General features: G+C 42.2%; 1 protein-coding gene across 3 annotated transcripts; it reads left to right on the top strand.

Annotated features, from left to right (window-relative positions):
• The first annotated feature begins 1,457 nt into the window (after positions 1-1,457).
• Positions 1,458-11,811, top strand: SAYSD1 (SAYSVFN motif domain containing 1). 3 transcript variants are annotated; one of them, XM_002816841.6, is made up of 2 exons: positions 1,458-1,789; positions 10,928-11,811. In XM_002816841.6, the coding sequence occupies exons 1-2, from the start codon at positions 1,460-1,462 to the stop codon at positions 11,270-11,272; spliced, it is 675 nt and encodes a 224-aa protein (XP_002816887.3). In that variant the 5' UTR covers positions 1,458-1,459; the 3' UTR covers positions 11,273-11,811. The 3 variants fall into 3 exon arrangements, with proteins under 3 accessions (XP_002816887.3, XP_024104791.3, XP_024104792.1); XM_024249023.3 differs by lacking the exon at positions 1,458-1,789 and adding an exon at positions 2,961-7,443; XM_024249024.3 differs by lacking the exon at positions 1,458-1,789 and adding an exon at positions 2,962-7,386.
• The last annotated feature ends 3,523 nt before the right edge of the window (positions 11,812-15,334 follow it).

The following is a 15,334-nucleotide window of genomic DNA, read 5'->3' as shown; positions in this document are numbered from 1 at the left end:
AACTTGTTTCCCTTCTTCTATTCTTGCAACCTTCCAGGGTCCCACCTCCATCAGCCAGTGTAATCCTTTCAAACTATGTCATATCATATCACCTCCTGCTCAAAATCCACTAACTGCTTCCCACCACACTTACTCTTCCCCATGGCCTACAGGGCCTTACATGCATGATCTTGCCCCTGGCATCTTTATTTTCTATCACTATTTCCTCCCTGCCTCCCTCCCCCTCCTTCCAATCCAGTCGTAACAGCCTCCCTGATGTTCTGTGAACAAGTCAAGCATGCTATTTGAGGCCTCGGGACCTTTGCACTTGTTCCTCTGACTGAAACACTCCTGTTCAGATATCTACATACCTCACTCACTCATTTAAGTCTATGCCCAAATGACAAACCTTCAGGGAGGTCTTCTCTAATACCTCCACCATTGCCTACTTTGCTTCACTTTTCTTCACAGCACTTATCAGTACCTGATATGACATGAAATATGTAGATACACATTTGTTTATTGTCTGTATTTCCATTTAGAGTGTAAGCTCTAAGAAAACAGGTTTTTGTTTGTTTTTTCCTTTCATCCCAGCATCCCCAGTGCCTGTGACTTTAGACAGAACAGGCCCTAGGTAAACGTTTGTTAAATGAATGGATGACTCTCTTCTAATTTGTCTAATTTCTCGAGTCACCCTCAGCCAGATCCAACAAATATTTGAGTCTTAATTATGTAAGTGACACTTAGCTAGATGCTTACAGCTTTAAGAACGTATAAAACAGCCCCTAACCTGAACTGTGTCCTTTTGGGAGGGTACTGATGGGGAGAGGGCACAAGGAAACTCCCAGAATACAGAAATGTTCTTTATCTCCATCTGGGTGGTAGTTACACAGGTGCATATATAAGAGCAAATCTACTGAACCATATTCTTAAGATATGTGTATTTTATGCTGCACCCCAATAAAAGTTTTTGTTGTTGTTGTTTTTTTTAAGGTTCTGACGTATCTAGACACAAAACGAGATAATTTTCCAACGTGGCAAGACCAATGATGGAGCTGCACAGCCTGCTTTGTGAGCAGTGAGAAAGCCACCATCCAGGTACCAAGATTGGCATACCCTTTCCTTGATAAGAGAAAAAGGGTAGGATGTAGCCTGTTATTCTCCTGACGCTGGAACGTCCTAGAGATCACGGGCCTCTCCTATCCCCTGGAACCATCTTCTCACTGTGGCGCTCTTCATTGGGGCCCAACAACAGAGATCCCGAATAGAGGATGCTAGATCAGTGGGGGCTCGAGCCCTTAAGTGAGATGAAGCAAGGCAGAGTGGCCTTTGGGAGACGGGCAATGGGGAAGCCCTGTGCTTTAGACTTGGCTTGAGGAGGTGACACTGTGTCCACGTGCCTATGAAGAGAGGACGGCTGAGGACACACGCGACCCGCCAGACTTCACAAACGGAGGAGACGCGGGTCACACCAGTGCGCATGCGCGGCAGGGGCTTCTGCCACGCAGGCGCACGGCGGCCGGCGCGGGCCGAGCGGAGGCAACGGCTGTGCGGCCTGCGGGCGCGCGCTCCCTTACTGGCCAACGGACGCGAGGCGCGCGCCATGGAACAGCGGTTAGCTGAGTTTCGGGCGGCGCGGAAACTGGCGGGTCTGGCGGCCCAACCCCCCGCTGCCAGTCAGGGCGCGCAAACCCCAGGAGAGAAGGCGGAAGCAGCAGCGACTCTAAAGGCAGCCCCAGGCTGGCTAAAGTGGTTCCTGGTATGGAAACCTAGGCCCGCGAGTGCCCGGGCCCAGCCCGGCCTAGTTCAGGTGAGACGACGGAAACTTCGGCCCTAGGACCTGGCCTCGGAGCCACAGTCGAGGGCGCAGCCCCTTCCGGGGGTGTGGCCCTAGCTGCCGGAGGCGGAGCTGCTGGCCCCTCCCTCCTGATCGAGGGCTGAATCGCTCATCTGCGGCCACACGTGTCAGCACTGTTACCGGTTTTGACATTTTCTTTCCAGTCCGCCACCCACGCAGCTCCTGATTCCAGACAGGAAGCGAGAGTCGAGGGTCCTGGAAGAAAGCACCTCTGCTCTTAAATTATTCACTCCGAATTGAGTTATCGTGACGCCCTGTGGCTTTGGGAAACCTTTCCACAACCAAGTTGAGCCACAGCCCTCTGCTAATGGAGGGTAAAAGGTCTAATTGGATACCGATCACAAGTAGCAGTAATTAAAACTTCATTTGATTCGCACCTGGGGCACATGCAGCTAGTAGCCCAGATAGCCTGTGACTTAGAAATGCATTTGAATACAGAATTTACCAAAGTGTGGTAGCTGTAACTGCCGGTAGTGGCAGAAGCTTATTCAGGTTCCATAGTGAATGTTCAAGACACAAACAAAAAAAATGTGATTTAGTATGATAACCTTTTCACATTTAATTGTTTTGGTAATCTCTTATTTTGCGGATGAATTTAATTTGCATCCTTTTGTGTTTTCATTTAGTTTTAACTCATCAGTAAAATGGTAAGGTGGCTTGCAGTGAGGTTGAAATGTCTATGTGAAAATACAGGATAAGACATATCAAGGGATAAGTGCTTTGTAACAATTTGTGCCCAGTGCTTTGTTCCTCATAAGTGTAATAAGAACTAAAAAATTCCTTTTAAAATGAAAATGTGCTGAAAGAAAAGTGTACCTTGCTCACCTTAAAATTATTTCCTGTAAGTTCGTCTATTATTGCACAACATTTGATTTGAGGGAATTTTTAAAAATTACTGAACCTGTTACTCAATTTTGATTTGATATTCTCAGTGATATACAGGATTCCAGCTGACTTGCAGAAAGGTGAAAAGAGCGCAGCAGAGTTCAGACAATCCATTTCCTTGTGTGCAGTTTGTGTTAATTGTCTTTGGATAATTTTATTGTTGACTAGAACTTTCTAAGTACAACACTTGCTTAAGATTTTAGAAACCATTTCCCTTATTCTTTTTCTCTCTGCAGTTAAAAAACAATGTCTAACCCACGCAATGAGCTTTTGACTGTATGTCTCATTTCCAAAGGAATGAGATCATTGAGTTGGACCCAGAGAAACTGAACTCAGAGAAAAACTTCCATTATTGAGAACCCAAAAGCTGATGGCCAGACAAAAGGATGAGAGGAAATGCTGGATCTCCAGTTTCTTGTTAATTGCTCTGTTTTTCATAAGGGACTCTGCCTTAAGCTCATTTTCATTGACTTATCATTTCTGGGTTTGCTCTGGTGTGAAAATTCTCATTTAATTTTTTTTCTTCAGATTCTGCCTCTAGTTTAGAAAAGAAAAAGTCTAATTTACAATTCATGTCAGACAATTTTGATGGCACACTGTGGCCTGTCAGAGATTTCTGTAGCATTCTATTTTTTAAAAATTATTTTTAATTTTTGTTTTTTAATTGAAACAGCTTTATTGAAATAAGATTTACATGCTACAGAATTTATCTCTTTTAACATACAGTTCAAAGATTTTTAGTAAATTTATTGAGTCGTGCAACCATCACTACAACTTGAGAACGTCTCTATCACTCCAAGAAGACCCCTCTTGCACATTAGCAGTTACTACCCATTTCCAACCCCAGCCCTGCACAGACATCCATCTACTTTCTATCTCTATACATTTGTCTTTTCCGGATGTTTCATGTAAATGGAATTATACAGTATGGTAAACACACTTTTTGTCTATTAATTTTTATATTCAACCAGGTTCAACATGTAGCCGTAGCCAAATATTTTAAATTTTCCTTCTGGAAGTTTGAAAATATTTATCTTTTTTGATACTTACTTCTCCTTCTGCTTTCTCTTTTTCATACTGAAACAGTCTTTTAAATGATTGCATTCATTGATTAATTCCTTATTTTTCCCTTCTAGCAGAAGACCTTCCTTTTCACTCTCAAGACAGCATCCTTGGATATTAATTACCTTTTGTTCATTATGCCCTTTCTTATGAGCACCATCTAGTTGTTGAAGCAACAGATTTTCATGTTGTAGTTGAGATATTCTCTCCTCTACGTAGTCCCACTTTCCAAAGGATTTACTTGGCTTAGGTCCTTTTGTACACTTTATAAAACCAAAACCTTTTCTCTGAGAGAATTTCTTGTGTCATGGAGTTTACTTTTTAGGGTATTGAATTTAATTCGAGCTTCGGAAGGTTGCTCAGTTAAAAACTCATTATTATCTTTTAGTTCAGAAATATCAGAACTCATTTTCTTTCTTGTAAAGAAACGTCTTGTGCTCTCTGTAAAGCAAGTTCTAGGTCTCTCTTTGTTTTCACACTTTGATCACACTCACTTATAGCAGCAGCCAGTCTAGCATGGAATGATTCAACTTCAGCTTCCAGTCTTTCCTTGTTTTGATTTTCCTTCTCCAGTTTAGACTTGAGCATTGTATTCTCAGTTTTGAGGTCGTTAAGCTGTCGACCATACTGGGATACTGTTTTTGTTAATGTTTTTCCATTCAGTTTTAGAGTCTCTTGAAGGTCATCATTCATTTCTTTAACAATTTAAATGTCCTTTTTCCCTTTCGAGGTTCCTATTTTTTATTGTGTATACTTACATACACAATAAAGGCAATATCTCTCTTCAACAAGCAATTTTCATGCATCAGATCTTTTTTTTCTTAAAGTATTTCTTCAAGCCTTCAATTCCATTTCTAGTGATCCGATAGTCAGTTCAAGCTGTTCTTTTACTTCAACTTCTTTCCTATGTTGCTCCACTTTCCTTTCTAACTCTTCCCTAATTTTTTCATACAACATATTAGCATTTCTTCTTTTAAGGTGCATTCAAACTGTAGAGTTCTTGTTTCCATTCTACTTTTTGATATTGAACTGTGACTTCATTTCTTGTGTTTTGGATAGCTCCTTCTTCAGTACACTAAACTCAGTTTTCGTATTTCTTATTGTCTAGTGTAAGTTGTTCACAGGTAGTTTTTTTTAAGGTCCAGTGACTTTTCACATGAAAGAAATGCATTCTGGATTTCCATTAGGATACAAGAATCATTACAATCCATTCCATATAGCTTAATGAGCATCATAAACTTCTTATAATGAGGTTAAGGTTCCTCATGATCCTCTGAAGCTGTTTCAGATGGCCGAGTTAAGTTATCAGGTTCGTCTCTAAGTGAGTTTACTTTTTGACCTTTTTCTTTTCATTTGACATATTCTTTGCAGGCCTAGCATAGTCTTCATTCTCTTTCCTAGGAAATCGCTGATGGTAAGTTTTTCCACTCTTTCTTTGTTGAATTAATTTATCATCATCGTCAGCAGATGTACTATCATATAGGTTTTTTTGATACTTTTTTTTTTTTTAACTTTGTGCTTCTTTCTAGCTTCTTCAACCTGTGGCTATTTATTTTCACTTTCAAGCTTTTCTTGTTCTTCCTCTGATGTCACTTGTACTTCTTGTTCTGCTTTGGATGTTTGTTCATTCTTCCTTTCTGTTGCTTTCTTCACAACAGAATCTTTCATTTCCATGGTAGGCTTTAGGGAAGGATGTTTTTCACGAGGCCCTTCTCCCTTTCCATTTACTATATATTTTTTCCTTTTTTTATATGAATGTCCAAGTAAAGACTTTGAAACACTCTCAGGGATACACTGCTTGGTAGTAAAAGTCAAGTCTTCATCATCTGGTTTAGGCCATGAATCAACACACAGTTTTTTTAAAATACTGAATGCAGATGCTTCAGAACTCCCAGAATCTTTTGCACTTGCTCCTCCTTTTTTAAACTTGCATTCTTCTTGGATGCTTCTTCTGGGTTGTCATTTTGAAGACCATTTTCAAGTATCTTTTTTTTTAATGTTGCAAAATTTGTTGTCAGTGCTTGTCAGACCACCAGAAATAGCATAATCTGCAGTCTATTCATACATACTCTTGAGTAAAGACAATATTTTGTTGAAGAAGAATGCTAACTATACCTGACAAGCCATAATGTACAACAGTCATGAGAGCTGTTCTTTTCAACCTATCAACAGCATGTACATTTGCTTGTTTCTTCACTAAAATTCCACCTTTTGCTGTGTTTTGCAAACTATAGCAAGTAAAAGTGGTGTGTTTGCATCCTTGTTCAGCACTTCAGTATTCACATGGTGTGAAGGCAGTTTTTCTGCCAGTAGTGTATTCTCATTATAGACAGCATAGTGTAGTGCATTGTTGCTATAGACATCCATAAGATCTGGGTTGGTGCCACATTCTAGCAGAATGATGACACAAATCTCTTCTTGGCAATGTACGGCCTTCATCAAAGGCATCCTGTTTCATTTGTCACCAATGTCAGTCTGGCACTTTTAGTTCACCTGGAGAGTAACCACTTCCACATGGCCATTGGCACAGGCCAAATGTAAAGCAGTCCTGTTCATCCACAGATGAAGGAATACAGAAACTCCAGGATATTTGCACAATGGAATAGTCTTCAGCCATCAAACTTTAGGACATCACCCCACTTCCAGCAACGTGGAGAGAGACCTGTTCATCAACAGATGAAGGGATACAGAAACTGTAGTATTCATTCACAATGGAATACCCTTCAGCTGTGCACATATACTGAAATCATATCACCTGGAGCCACACAGTTGAACCTGTTCATCCCTTGGTGAAGGGATGACAAAACTGAAATATATATCCAGAATGGAATACTCTTCCACCACAGAAATGGATGAAATCCTGTCATTAGCAGTCTTGTGGAGAAACCTGTTCATCCACAGATGAAGGGATAAAGAAACTGTAGTATATATACACAAATGGAATACTCTTCATCCAGAAAAATGTAATGAAATTACATCATTTGCAGCCACACTGTTGAGCCTAGAGGACATCATGGTAAATGACCTGTCCTGTCCACCCACAGCTGAAGGGATGAAGAAACCACCATACAGATACACTATGGAATATGCTTCAGCCATAAAGCTTTGGGAAATCCTGTCATCCACAGCCATGTGGAGAAACCCAGAGGACATTAGGTCCAAGGAAATGAGCCTGGTAGAGGAAGTCCCACACCTTTTAATCTCAGGCATGGAGATTCCAAAAACTTTATCTCCTGTCCATCCACAGATGAAGGGATCAAGAAACTGTAATGTACATGCACAAAGAATACTCTCTGGCCATCAAAATAACTAAACCATGTCATTTGGAGCAACACAAATGAACCGCTGAGGCTGCAGCTGCCTCGTCCTGCACCATGGTTGGAAGCCACTGCGGCCTTCATCTGGGCCAAGCTCTGACGGCAATGATGCCTCTGCCCCCACCCGGTCCTCGCTCTGACTGACAATGCCGCTGCATCTTTTCAGTAGTAGTTGATGAGGAAGTATCTACATCCCCCTTCCCACTACCAGATTTTGCTTGGAGAAAAGCAGTTTCCCGAAATAATTCTATGACGAGCTTCTTCCACATTAGGACAAAAATGCTGGTAACTTTTAAAAATTCCTACAGAAGCCTCCTGCTTCCCTCTCCAGCCATATCCCAGGCAAGCCCCCAGCACACCACCCTGCCCCAGAACCCATTCCCCATACCCATCCACCACTCCTGACCTCCAGGCCTTGGCTCAGGCTGGCCTTCTGCTCAAAGGCTCTCCTTTGGAGTCACCTGGCTGAGCACAGCTTTGCCTCACCCCTGCAAAATCTAGTAGTCATCTTGAATTTCTCCCTTTCCCTCACTATCATTCATTCATTCAACAAAAATCTCGTCATGTGCCCACTGTGTTCCAGCTGTTGTTCTAAATCCTGGGAGACGGTGTGATTAAGACACACAAGTCCTACTCTAGTACAACTTGCATTTGAGCTTGGGGCAGCAGGGAAAGGAGGACAATAAACAAAACCAGATAAATGCTATGAAAGAAAAAAGATAAAACCAGTAGATTGTGATAGTGAATTAGGGGTGAGGGGAGCAGAGTACTATTTTAAATCAGCTGAGCAGGGAGAACTCACTAAGGAGGAGACATTTAACAAGAAGGAACCACCCTGGCAAAAACGGGGACTAAGCCAAGGGCACATATGGTGACATTTTTGCTGTTTGTAGTAGGAGGGGTCAACCAAGTGATATGAGGGGAAGGGAGCATTCCTCTCAGAGGGAACCGCAAGTGCAGAGGCCCTAAGGTAGGAAGCAGCTTGATATTTGAGGAGTGGCAGTGCCTTCCTTGGACCATGCCTGCGTGTGATATAACAGTCACAAACACTTCTTCACCCAGGTTTTACAGCAGAAGGGAACTGGTACTCAGACAAATTCCAAATGAGGCAGAAGAATGTCCGTATCTCTCCTCTTCTTTGTTTGTTCCCTTCGTCAGTTTGTTTACCCCCCCGCCCCCCACACCCATCTACCTCTAGTTCCCTAACCTTTCTCCTGCCACCCCCCATAAAGGCCCCTAATTAAATAAAATGGATTTTGGAGGAGACCATCCTAGGATCCCAGACTGACCTCGTCTCTGCCTATCACTAGTTGTATGGCTTTAGGGAAATTACTTAACCTCTCAGTGTTTTCTTATCAGTAAATTGGGAATAATAATGCCTGCTTCCTGGATTACAAGAGTTCATACATTTGAAGGCTCTCAGTAAATGGTGACATAGGAGCATTCTTCTTTTTATACTCCCTAAATGATAAATTTAGTTTATTGTGAATCTCAACATGTATATTCAAAATGTATTTTGTGTCCATCAGCCCACTATTTCCATCTGACTGCTGTCCCCACCCTGGTCAATGTCTGGCTTTCTCTTGCTAGGCCTCCTCCCCAACCTTTTTAGCACCAGGGATTTCGTGTTTTTGGTTAGTGCCCTGCTTAGACCTTCAGCTGTTTCCCATTTCCAGAATCTTCACTGCAGCCTGCCTGGCCCTACTTTATCTGGCTCCCACCCTCATGCCCTCCCTCCTTAGCCCTGTCATCTCATGCTACTCTCCCCCTTGCCCAGAACACTGCCCAGATGCATTCTTCTTGGGCCAGAAGTACTGTGCATGTGTGTCAAATCTGAAACAGACATTTCTTTCTTTAATAAGTGTCAGGGGTCAGGGATGTGGCTGATAATATAAGGGCCTCTCCAATCAGACTTTCTAATCCAACTGAAAAGATAATAATTACAATGTTGACGCTAAAAAAGAAGGTTCTGACAAAATAGAACTTCTGAAACATCATAAATCAGATGACCAGTATTTGTGATCCCCTTTTAAATATTCATGTGAAGAAGAATAGGGTATGTAACTGAAGAGATGAACTAAAAGTTCTGCTATGAATTGAGAACCTAAGTATGGGATGCCGTGTTTGGATCTGGAGACACGTGGCCTCCTGGTACTTAATCTGGCATCAGACATGACATGACCTATAGTAAAAGAGAGACACTGTAGTGCTGAATAGTTTGGTGCTCAATGAACGGGAGAGCTAGCTGGTGCTGGGGGAGGTGGAGGGGGCACCCTCCCTGATGCCCAGGGAGGTCAGGGCTGACCGTTCATGAACTGTGCTTGCCTGGAAGGAAGGCAAAGAGTTGAGGAAGAAAGAGGAAGTGGACAGAATTCTAGGTTTGAGATGAGGACTGAGAATATCTTTGGGTAATAAGACCAGTTAAGCTGGAGAAGAAGGGTCATTTATGGAACAAAGGATTGTGGATCGTGTTGTCATGGAATTTCCTAGACCACTGTGACCCATTAGTAGATGGTGAAATTAATATAGAAGATCTTGTCCCCTATTAAAAATGTTTTTAAAGTAGAATAGGAAATACAAGAGAATGTCTCAGGGAGGGTAAGTGTTGACTTGTGAAACTTTGTTGCATATATGTATTCTGGATTACAGTCTAAAATGTATTCCTTATTGTAGGTCATGTTCAGAAGAGTTCTGAAAACAGTGGACTGGACACAGAGCTGTCTAAATACCTGTGTCTGCCATTAGCATCTGGCACAGGGGCCTGTGTACTGGCATTTCAATCTGTTGAACAAATTGAGGGTCTTGGGTTCCAGCCCAAGGAGTTTGGATTTTATCCTGTAGGCAGTGAAAGTTTTTGAAGGTTTGTGAACAGGAGGGTAATGGGTCTTTAAGAAAATTCATTTAGCAGTTGTACATAGGATGGCTTGGGGAAGGAAGAGATAGGAGGCAGGGAGTCTAGTTAGGAGACATTGGCTGGGCCTTGGGTGAGTGACAACGACCTGTGTAGGTTAATCACAGGGGATGGGAAGGTAAGGGGGCCCAGTAATGGCTGTAACAGTGGTTTTTGTTTGTTTTTGAGACAGTGTCTTGGTCTGTTGCCCAAGCTAGAGTGTGATGGTGCAACTCAGTTCACTGCAGCCTCCGCCTCCCAGGTTTGAGCGATTCTCATGCCTCGTCCTCCTGAGTAGCTGGGATTACAGTCGTGTGCCACCATGCTGGCTAATTTTTGTATTTTTAGTAGAGATGAGGTTTCACCATGTTGGCCAGGCTGGTCTCAAACTCCTGAGCTCAAGTGATCTGCCTGCCTCAGCCTCCCAAAGTGCTGGGATTACAGGTGTGCACCTGGCTAATTTTTTTTTTTTAATGTGAAAAGGATTTTTGTTTCCTGTCTCTATTTTAGAATCATGTCACTCATAATATTTTAGGTCATCTAATCCAATCAACAAAGGTGTATTGACTCTGACTGTATTTGAAGCATTTGTCATGACTGTTGCATTATCAGTTATTCAGGAGTTTCTGTATGGGGCACAAATTAGCTCTTCTTAGCAGCAGACTAATCTGAAGAAATGACTCCCACGAAAAAGAATCTGTCTGAATGCTGTAGGGCTTTTATTAGGTCACATCTCACTAAGTGCTGATCAGTTTTGATTCAGTTGGAGTAGAGCACATAGGTTCTTTGGAGATGATTGTTTTAGAGAGTAGTGTCAAAGAATAGAAATCAATGAGCCAGCAGCCTTCTCAGAGCAATGAAAACTGCCTTTTCAGATTAGTTTTGATCATCTCAGCTCCATTACCCTTTATTCTTTCTTTTGTTTGTGTATCCTAGGAAGCGGCTCAGCCCCAGGGCAGCACATCACAGCCACCATGGAACACAGCCATTCCTCTACCATCGTGCTGGGACCAGTCTTTCCTGACCAATATCACCTTCTTGAAGTTTCTTCTCTGGTTGGTCCTGCTGGGACTATTTGTGGAACTGGAATTTGGCCTGGCGTATTTTGTCCTCTCCTTGTTCTATTGGATGTACATCGGGACACGAGGCCCTGAAGAGAAGAAAGAGGGAGAGAAGAGCGCCTACTCTGTGTTCAATCCAGGCTGTGAAGCCATCCAGGGCACCCTGACTGCAGAGCAGTTGGAGCGCGAGTTACAGTTGAGACCCCTGGCAGGGAGATAGGACCCAGCTGTGCTGTCATGCAGCTAACCTCTGATGTGGTCTTCCTCACCATTGGCTATGGATTTGATTTCAGGTTCATAGGACTAAGGGCAGCTTGCGGGTTAGCTCTGTGACTGCATAGTTTTTCTACCTTCTTTCCCTGATCTTTTGCTGCCATTTGATCTTTGATAATTTTGGTGAAACTCTCTAAAATACATTCACTGTGGGTCCGATGCAATTTATAAAAATTATGTACTCAAGAAGGGAGACCTGTTTGTTTCATTTCTCATCTGTTTGGGAGATGATTTTAGAGCACTAGAAAGGCACTGGGGAGATTCTCAGCTTCAAACATCCAGCAGTTTGAAGTATGATTAGGTAGGTACATCAGGGCTGCATTGTCAATGTTCTCTTTAAGTCTTTTAACATTTATAGCAATTTTTTTTTTTTCCTGGAGAGTTTAGGTTGCAAGTTTTGGGTTTCTTGTTTGTTTTTGTTTTGCTTCCTGCTTTAATTCTTTCAGTCATTACTGGTATCGAAAAATAAAATATCTTTAAAACATCTCCTCTTCAGAAATAGGTCCCTCTTCATTGCCCATCACCATCTTCCACTCTCCTATTATTTTGCCACCACTCAGTAAAGGAAGGTAGGAAGAGACAAAGGCCTAAGTGCAGGTGTGGGGAGGGATTTCACAAGTGGTTATTAACAGCCAGTTCAGCAAGAAGTGTTGAGTGTATACAAAGGGGAGGGCTGGAAGTGTAACTCCAGACCCGTTGGCTGCTTGAGTTGTTTCTTATATTCTAAGGCAGCAGTCCCTAACCTTTTTGGCACCAGGGACCAGTTTTGTGGAAGACAGTTTTTCCATGGACAGGGTGGTGGTGGAGGTGGTTTCGGGATGAAACTTCCACCTCAGATCATCAGGCATTAGAGTCTCATAAGGATCACGCAACCTAGATCCCTCGCATGCGCCGTTCACAATACGGTTCCAAGGGCTTTAGAGTAAGCAGTCTTTTCACCTGTGGGCCTCTGGTGAGAAATTCTGTAAATTGTGATAATCAGGCTGGATTTTAATGTTCCTTTTCCAGTACAATGTTAAAGTTTGGGTTCATTAAGATTAGGCAAACTCCCATTCGGTTAGGGCTTCTCTCATTAATTCCACTTTGTGGCTAACCTTACTGTGTTTCAGCCCTTGTTGAAAATTCTTCTGATATGTGTTGCTCTTCCCCACAGCCCTTTGCCCATTGGGAGTTTGGCTGTCCCTCAGAGCCATCCGGTCAAGCAGATGGTCTGTTCTATCTCACAGAACAGTCTTTTCTTCCATGAGTTCTGTCGGAACTGAACATGTAAAAAGTATGGGAAACAGATGAATCCCTATTAAACATGAAGTTTTGATTGTATTTAAGATACAATTTTGTTGACTGATTTATTTTCTTAAGGCTTTCTTAATTTTCTTGATACTTTCCTTGGGCTCTTCTGTTTCATAAAAGCCCCATACAAGGGAGTAATTCCCTAATCTTAAGTTTTACTGCAGTGCTCAGGGCAGTAAGCATTGCTGTAGGAAAGAACTAATTTGTATTTTAAAAACATATAATTCAGACTTTCCCCTAAAACAAAATGCCTGTAACTCTGAATTAGGTTTGATCCAATTAGTAATCCCAGTGGGGTAAAGACTTAAGCAAGCAGGAGACTCGACCTGTGGGTGGACCTCAGTAGTGATTTTTGAAATGCAGCTATTTTTGAGGTGGAGTCTAGATTGCCTCAAACCCATCTTGCATGAGATTTTCTGTGAACAATTTGTCACTTCTCACCTCTTCCCAAAGGTGCATGTAATGATGGCATTAACTTCTAGGAAAAATAGGGTGTGAATCAATTAAAGGCCTGGCAGGGAGAAGAAGAAAGAACAATAAGTATTTGGTGCTCTGATCAGACCATTAGGCTTTAGGTGCAGCCTTGATTTCCCGAATTTAGGCCTATTGATCTCAGAATTTCCACTCACAGCCTGACCATTAACCCAGCATGCAGCTTCCATTAAAGGATTCTTCTGTCATCAGGGAACTTGAAATCCCAGAGGCAGATGCAGTCACTGTGATAGCTTTATACACGAGTGAAGTCGTTTCTGTACAAGTCTAACAAGTAACTTGGTTTTTGCTTTTATTCACATTATCCCATCTTGCCTATTGATAGGGACTGTTAAACAAGACTCTATATCTAAAGTTGGAAGGGACCCCAAAATACCATCAAGTGTGTTCCCCACCCCCAACCTTGGGCAGGCCCATCATTTATTCCCAACTAAAGATAATTTGTTTCTAGTGAACCCCTAAAGAAGATTCCAGGTACTTCCTAGGAAGTTCTTTATGTTTACTGAAAGAACTTTTGCCACCCCCATCCCCGCCATCTGGGGTTACTTTGTCTCCTAATCTCAGTGGATGTGGAGTCCCTGGAGGCCTATGTGAACATCCTTCACACTGGTAAAGCTTTAGTTCTCTTTTCTCTCTGCTCTTTAGGCCAAGTCATTGAGCTATACCTCTGGGACTCAAATCACTTTCATGCTAGCCCCGACCTATTCTAAGTGTTTCAGGTTTGGGTGGGGGTGAGTGGCCCTGTGGGTGGGTATAATGATCTTTCTCAAAAGCTTTGGAGCTTTGCCAGTGATGACTTAGGCATGTGTATTTTGTGCTATTAGAGTTATGCTTTGAGTATAGGCCATCTTTCACATTTGCCTTTTGACTGATCTGTGTGTCAATCAAAAAGCTCTGTGCTGCAAAATCTTAGAAAGTTACACAATTGAAAGAACCAGTGACCCTCAGTTGGGCAGAAGACATCAAAATTCGAGCTTTGTGTTTTTAGTTCCTGCCACTCATACCAGCAACTATTTGTAGATGCCCTGGATTTGGCGCTGCTGGGGACACACACATATAAGCTCCTGCATAGGATGAGCGTCCCTAAGAGCCCGGGGATGCAGGGGTGGGGTTGGGATGTCATGAAGCATGTTGCCGCCAGGCGGTGGCGTAGAGCTGCCACTATACCTCATGGGTCCCTTCACATCACACTTGAAAATTTACATAATGTAGAAAACCCTCTGGGATGTTTATCTCAACCACTTGTGCTGCTTTTTCAGATGTTTTTTTCAGTTTAAAATTCACAGAGGAAAGGGCCCATCAGAGGTCCTGGGAAAGGCATAGAAAGCTACCAGAAGTGATTTATATATGTGTTTTAAAATAAAACAGCAGCCCCTCTCTAGACTTAGCAGGCAGTGTTACAGTTGCTTGCACATAGCTAAGCTTTGCGGGAAGGGGAGGTGGAATGACTAAGAATGTACATAGTTGGCAGAGAAAACCAACTCCCTAAGCCAAAGAAAGTAACTTTTGAACCATATGCTTTGGTTTCTATCACACATACTTTTATTTCACAACTTTGGAGCACTAGGCTACATAAAGACTTGGATCCCATTCTCAAAAAGCTGAGAGAGAAGACAAGATGAGTGCACACAAACTGTATTATAAAGTACAGGACATAATGTGAATGTTTATAAAGGTGTAAGGTGTGTGTGTGTGTGTTCAAGGGAGAGATCACTTGCAGTCCTAAATTCTATACTATATAGGATTTTCACTTCTATGTGAAAAATACTCTTTCCTTAACAAGTCATGGATGAACGTTTTGAAAAGTATGGTCTATAGACGACCCACCTGCATAGGAATCTCCTGTAGTAATGTTAAAATGCAGATTTCAGGGCCCCTACTGACTCAGAATATCTGGGGGTAGAATCCTGAGAATCTGCATTTTAACAGTCTCCCGGGTGTGATCTCTGGCACAATAAAGATTAAGAGCCGCTGACGTAAACCATAAATGTTAAAATAGGAAGAAAATTTAGTGATTATTAGATCCAAGCAAAGAAAATGGGTGTGCATTTTTAAAGGGAGAAATGAGGCTTGCTATTTTTCAAACTGTTCATTTGGAACACCAAAGCGAGAGAAGAAGAAACATAGCTTTAAAACAATGAGGAACTAACTCCAAAGACTACGTGGAAATTAAAAGTCCCTTATTTTTGAGGTTTTCTCTAAATGATTACAACGAGAAGTACATGCT

This window comes from Pongo abelii, chromosome 5 (assembly GCF_028885655.2).
Source record: "Pongo abelii isolate AG06213 chromosome 5, NHGRI_mPonAbe1-v2.0_pri, whole genome shotgun sequence".
NCBI lineage: Eukaryota > Metazoa > Chordata > Mammalia > Primates > Hominidae > Pongo > Pongo abelii.
Note: the sequence above shows the minus strand (reverse complement) of the source record. Positions and strands in the feature narration are given on the sequence as shown.

Coding starts and splice junctions, on each gene's coding strand:
- SAYSD1 (XM_002816841.6), top strand. CDS start 1,460: ATGCGCGGCAGGGGCTTCTGCCACGCAGGCGCACGGCGGCCGGCGCGG. Junction 1,790..10,927: donor CCCAGCCCGGCCTAGTTCAG/GTGAGACGACGG, acceptor TGTGTATCCTAG/GAAGCGGCTCAGCCCCAGGG.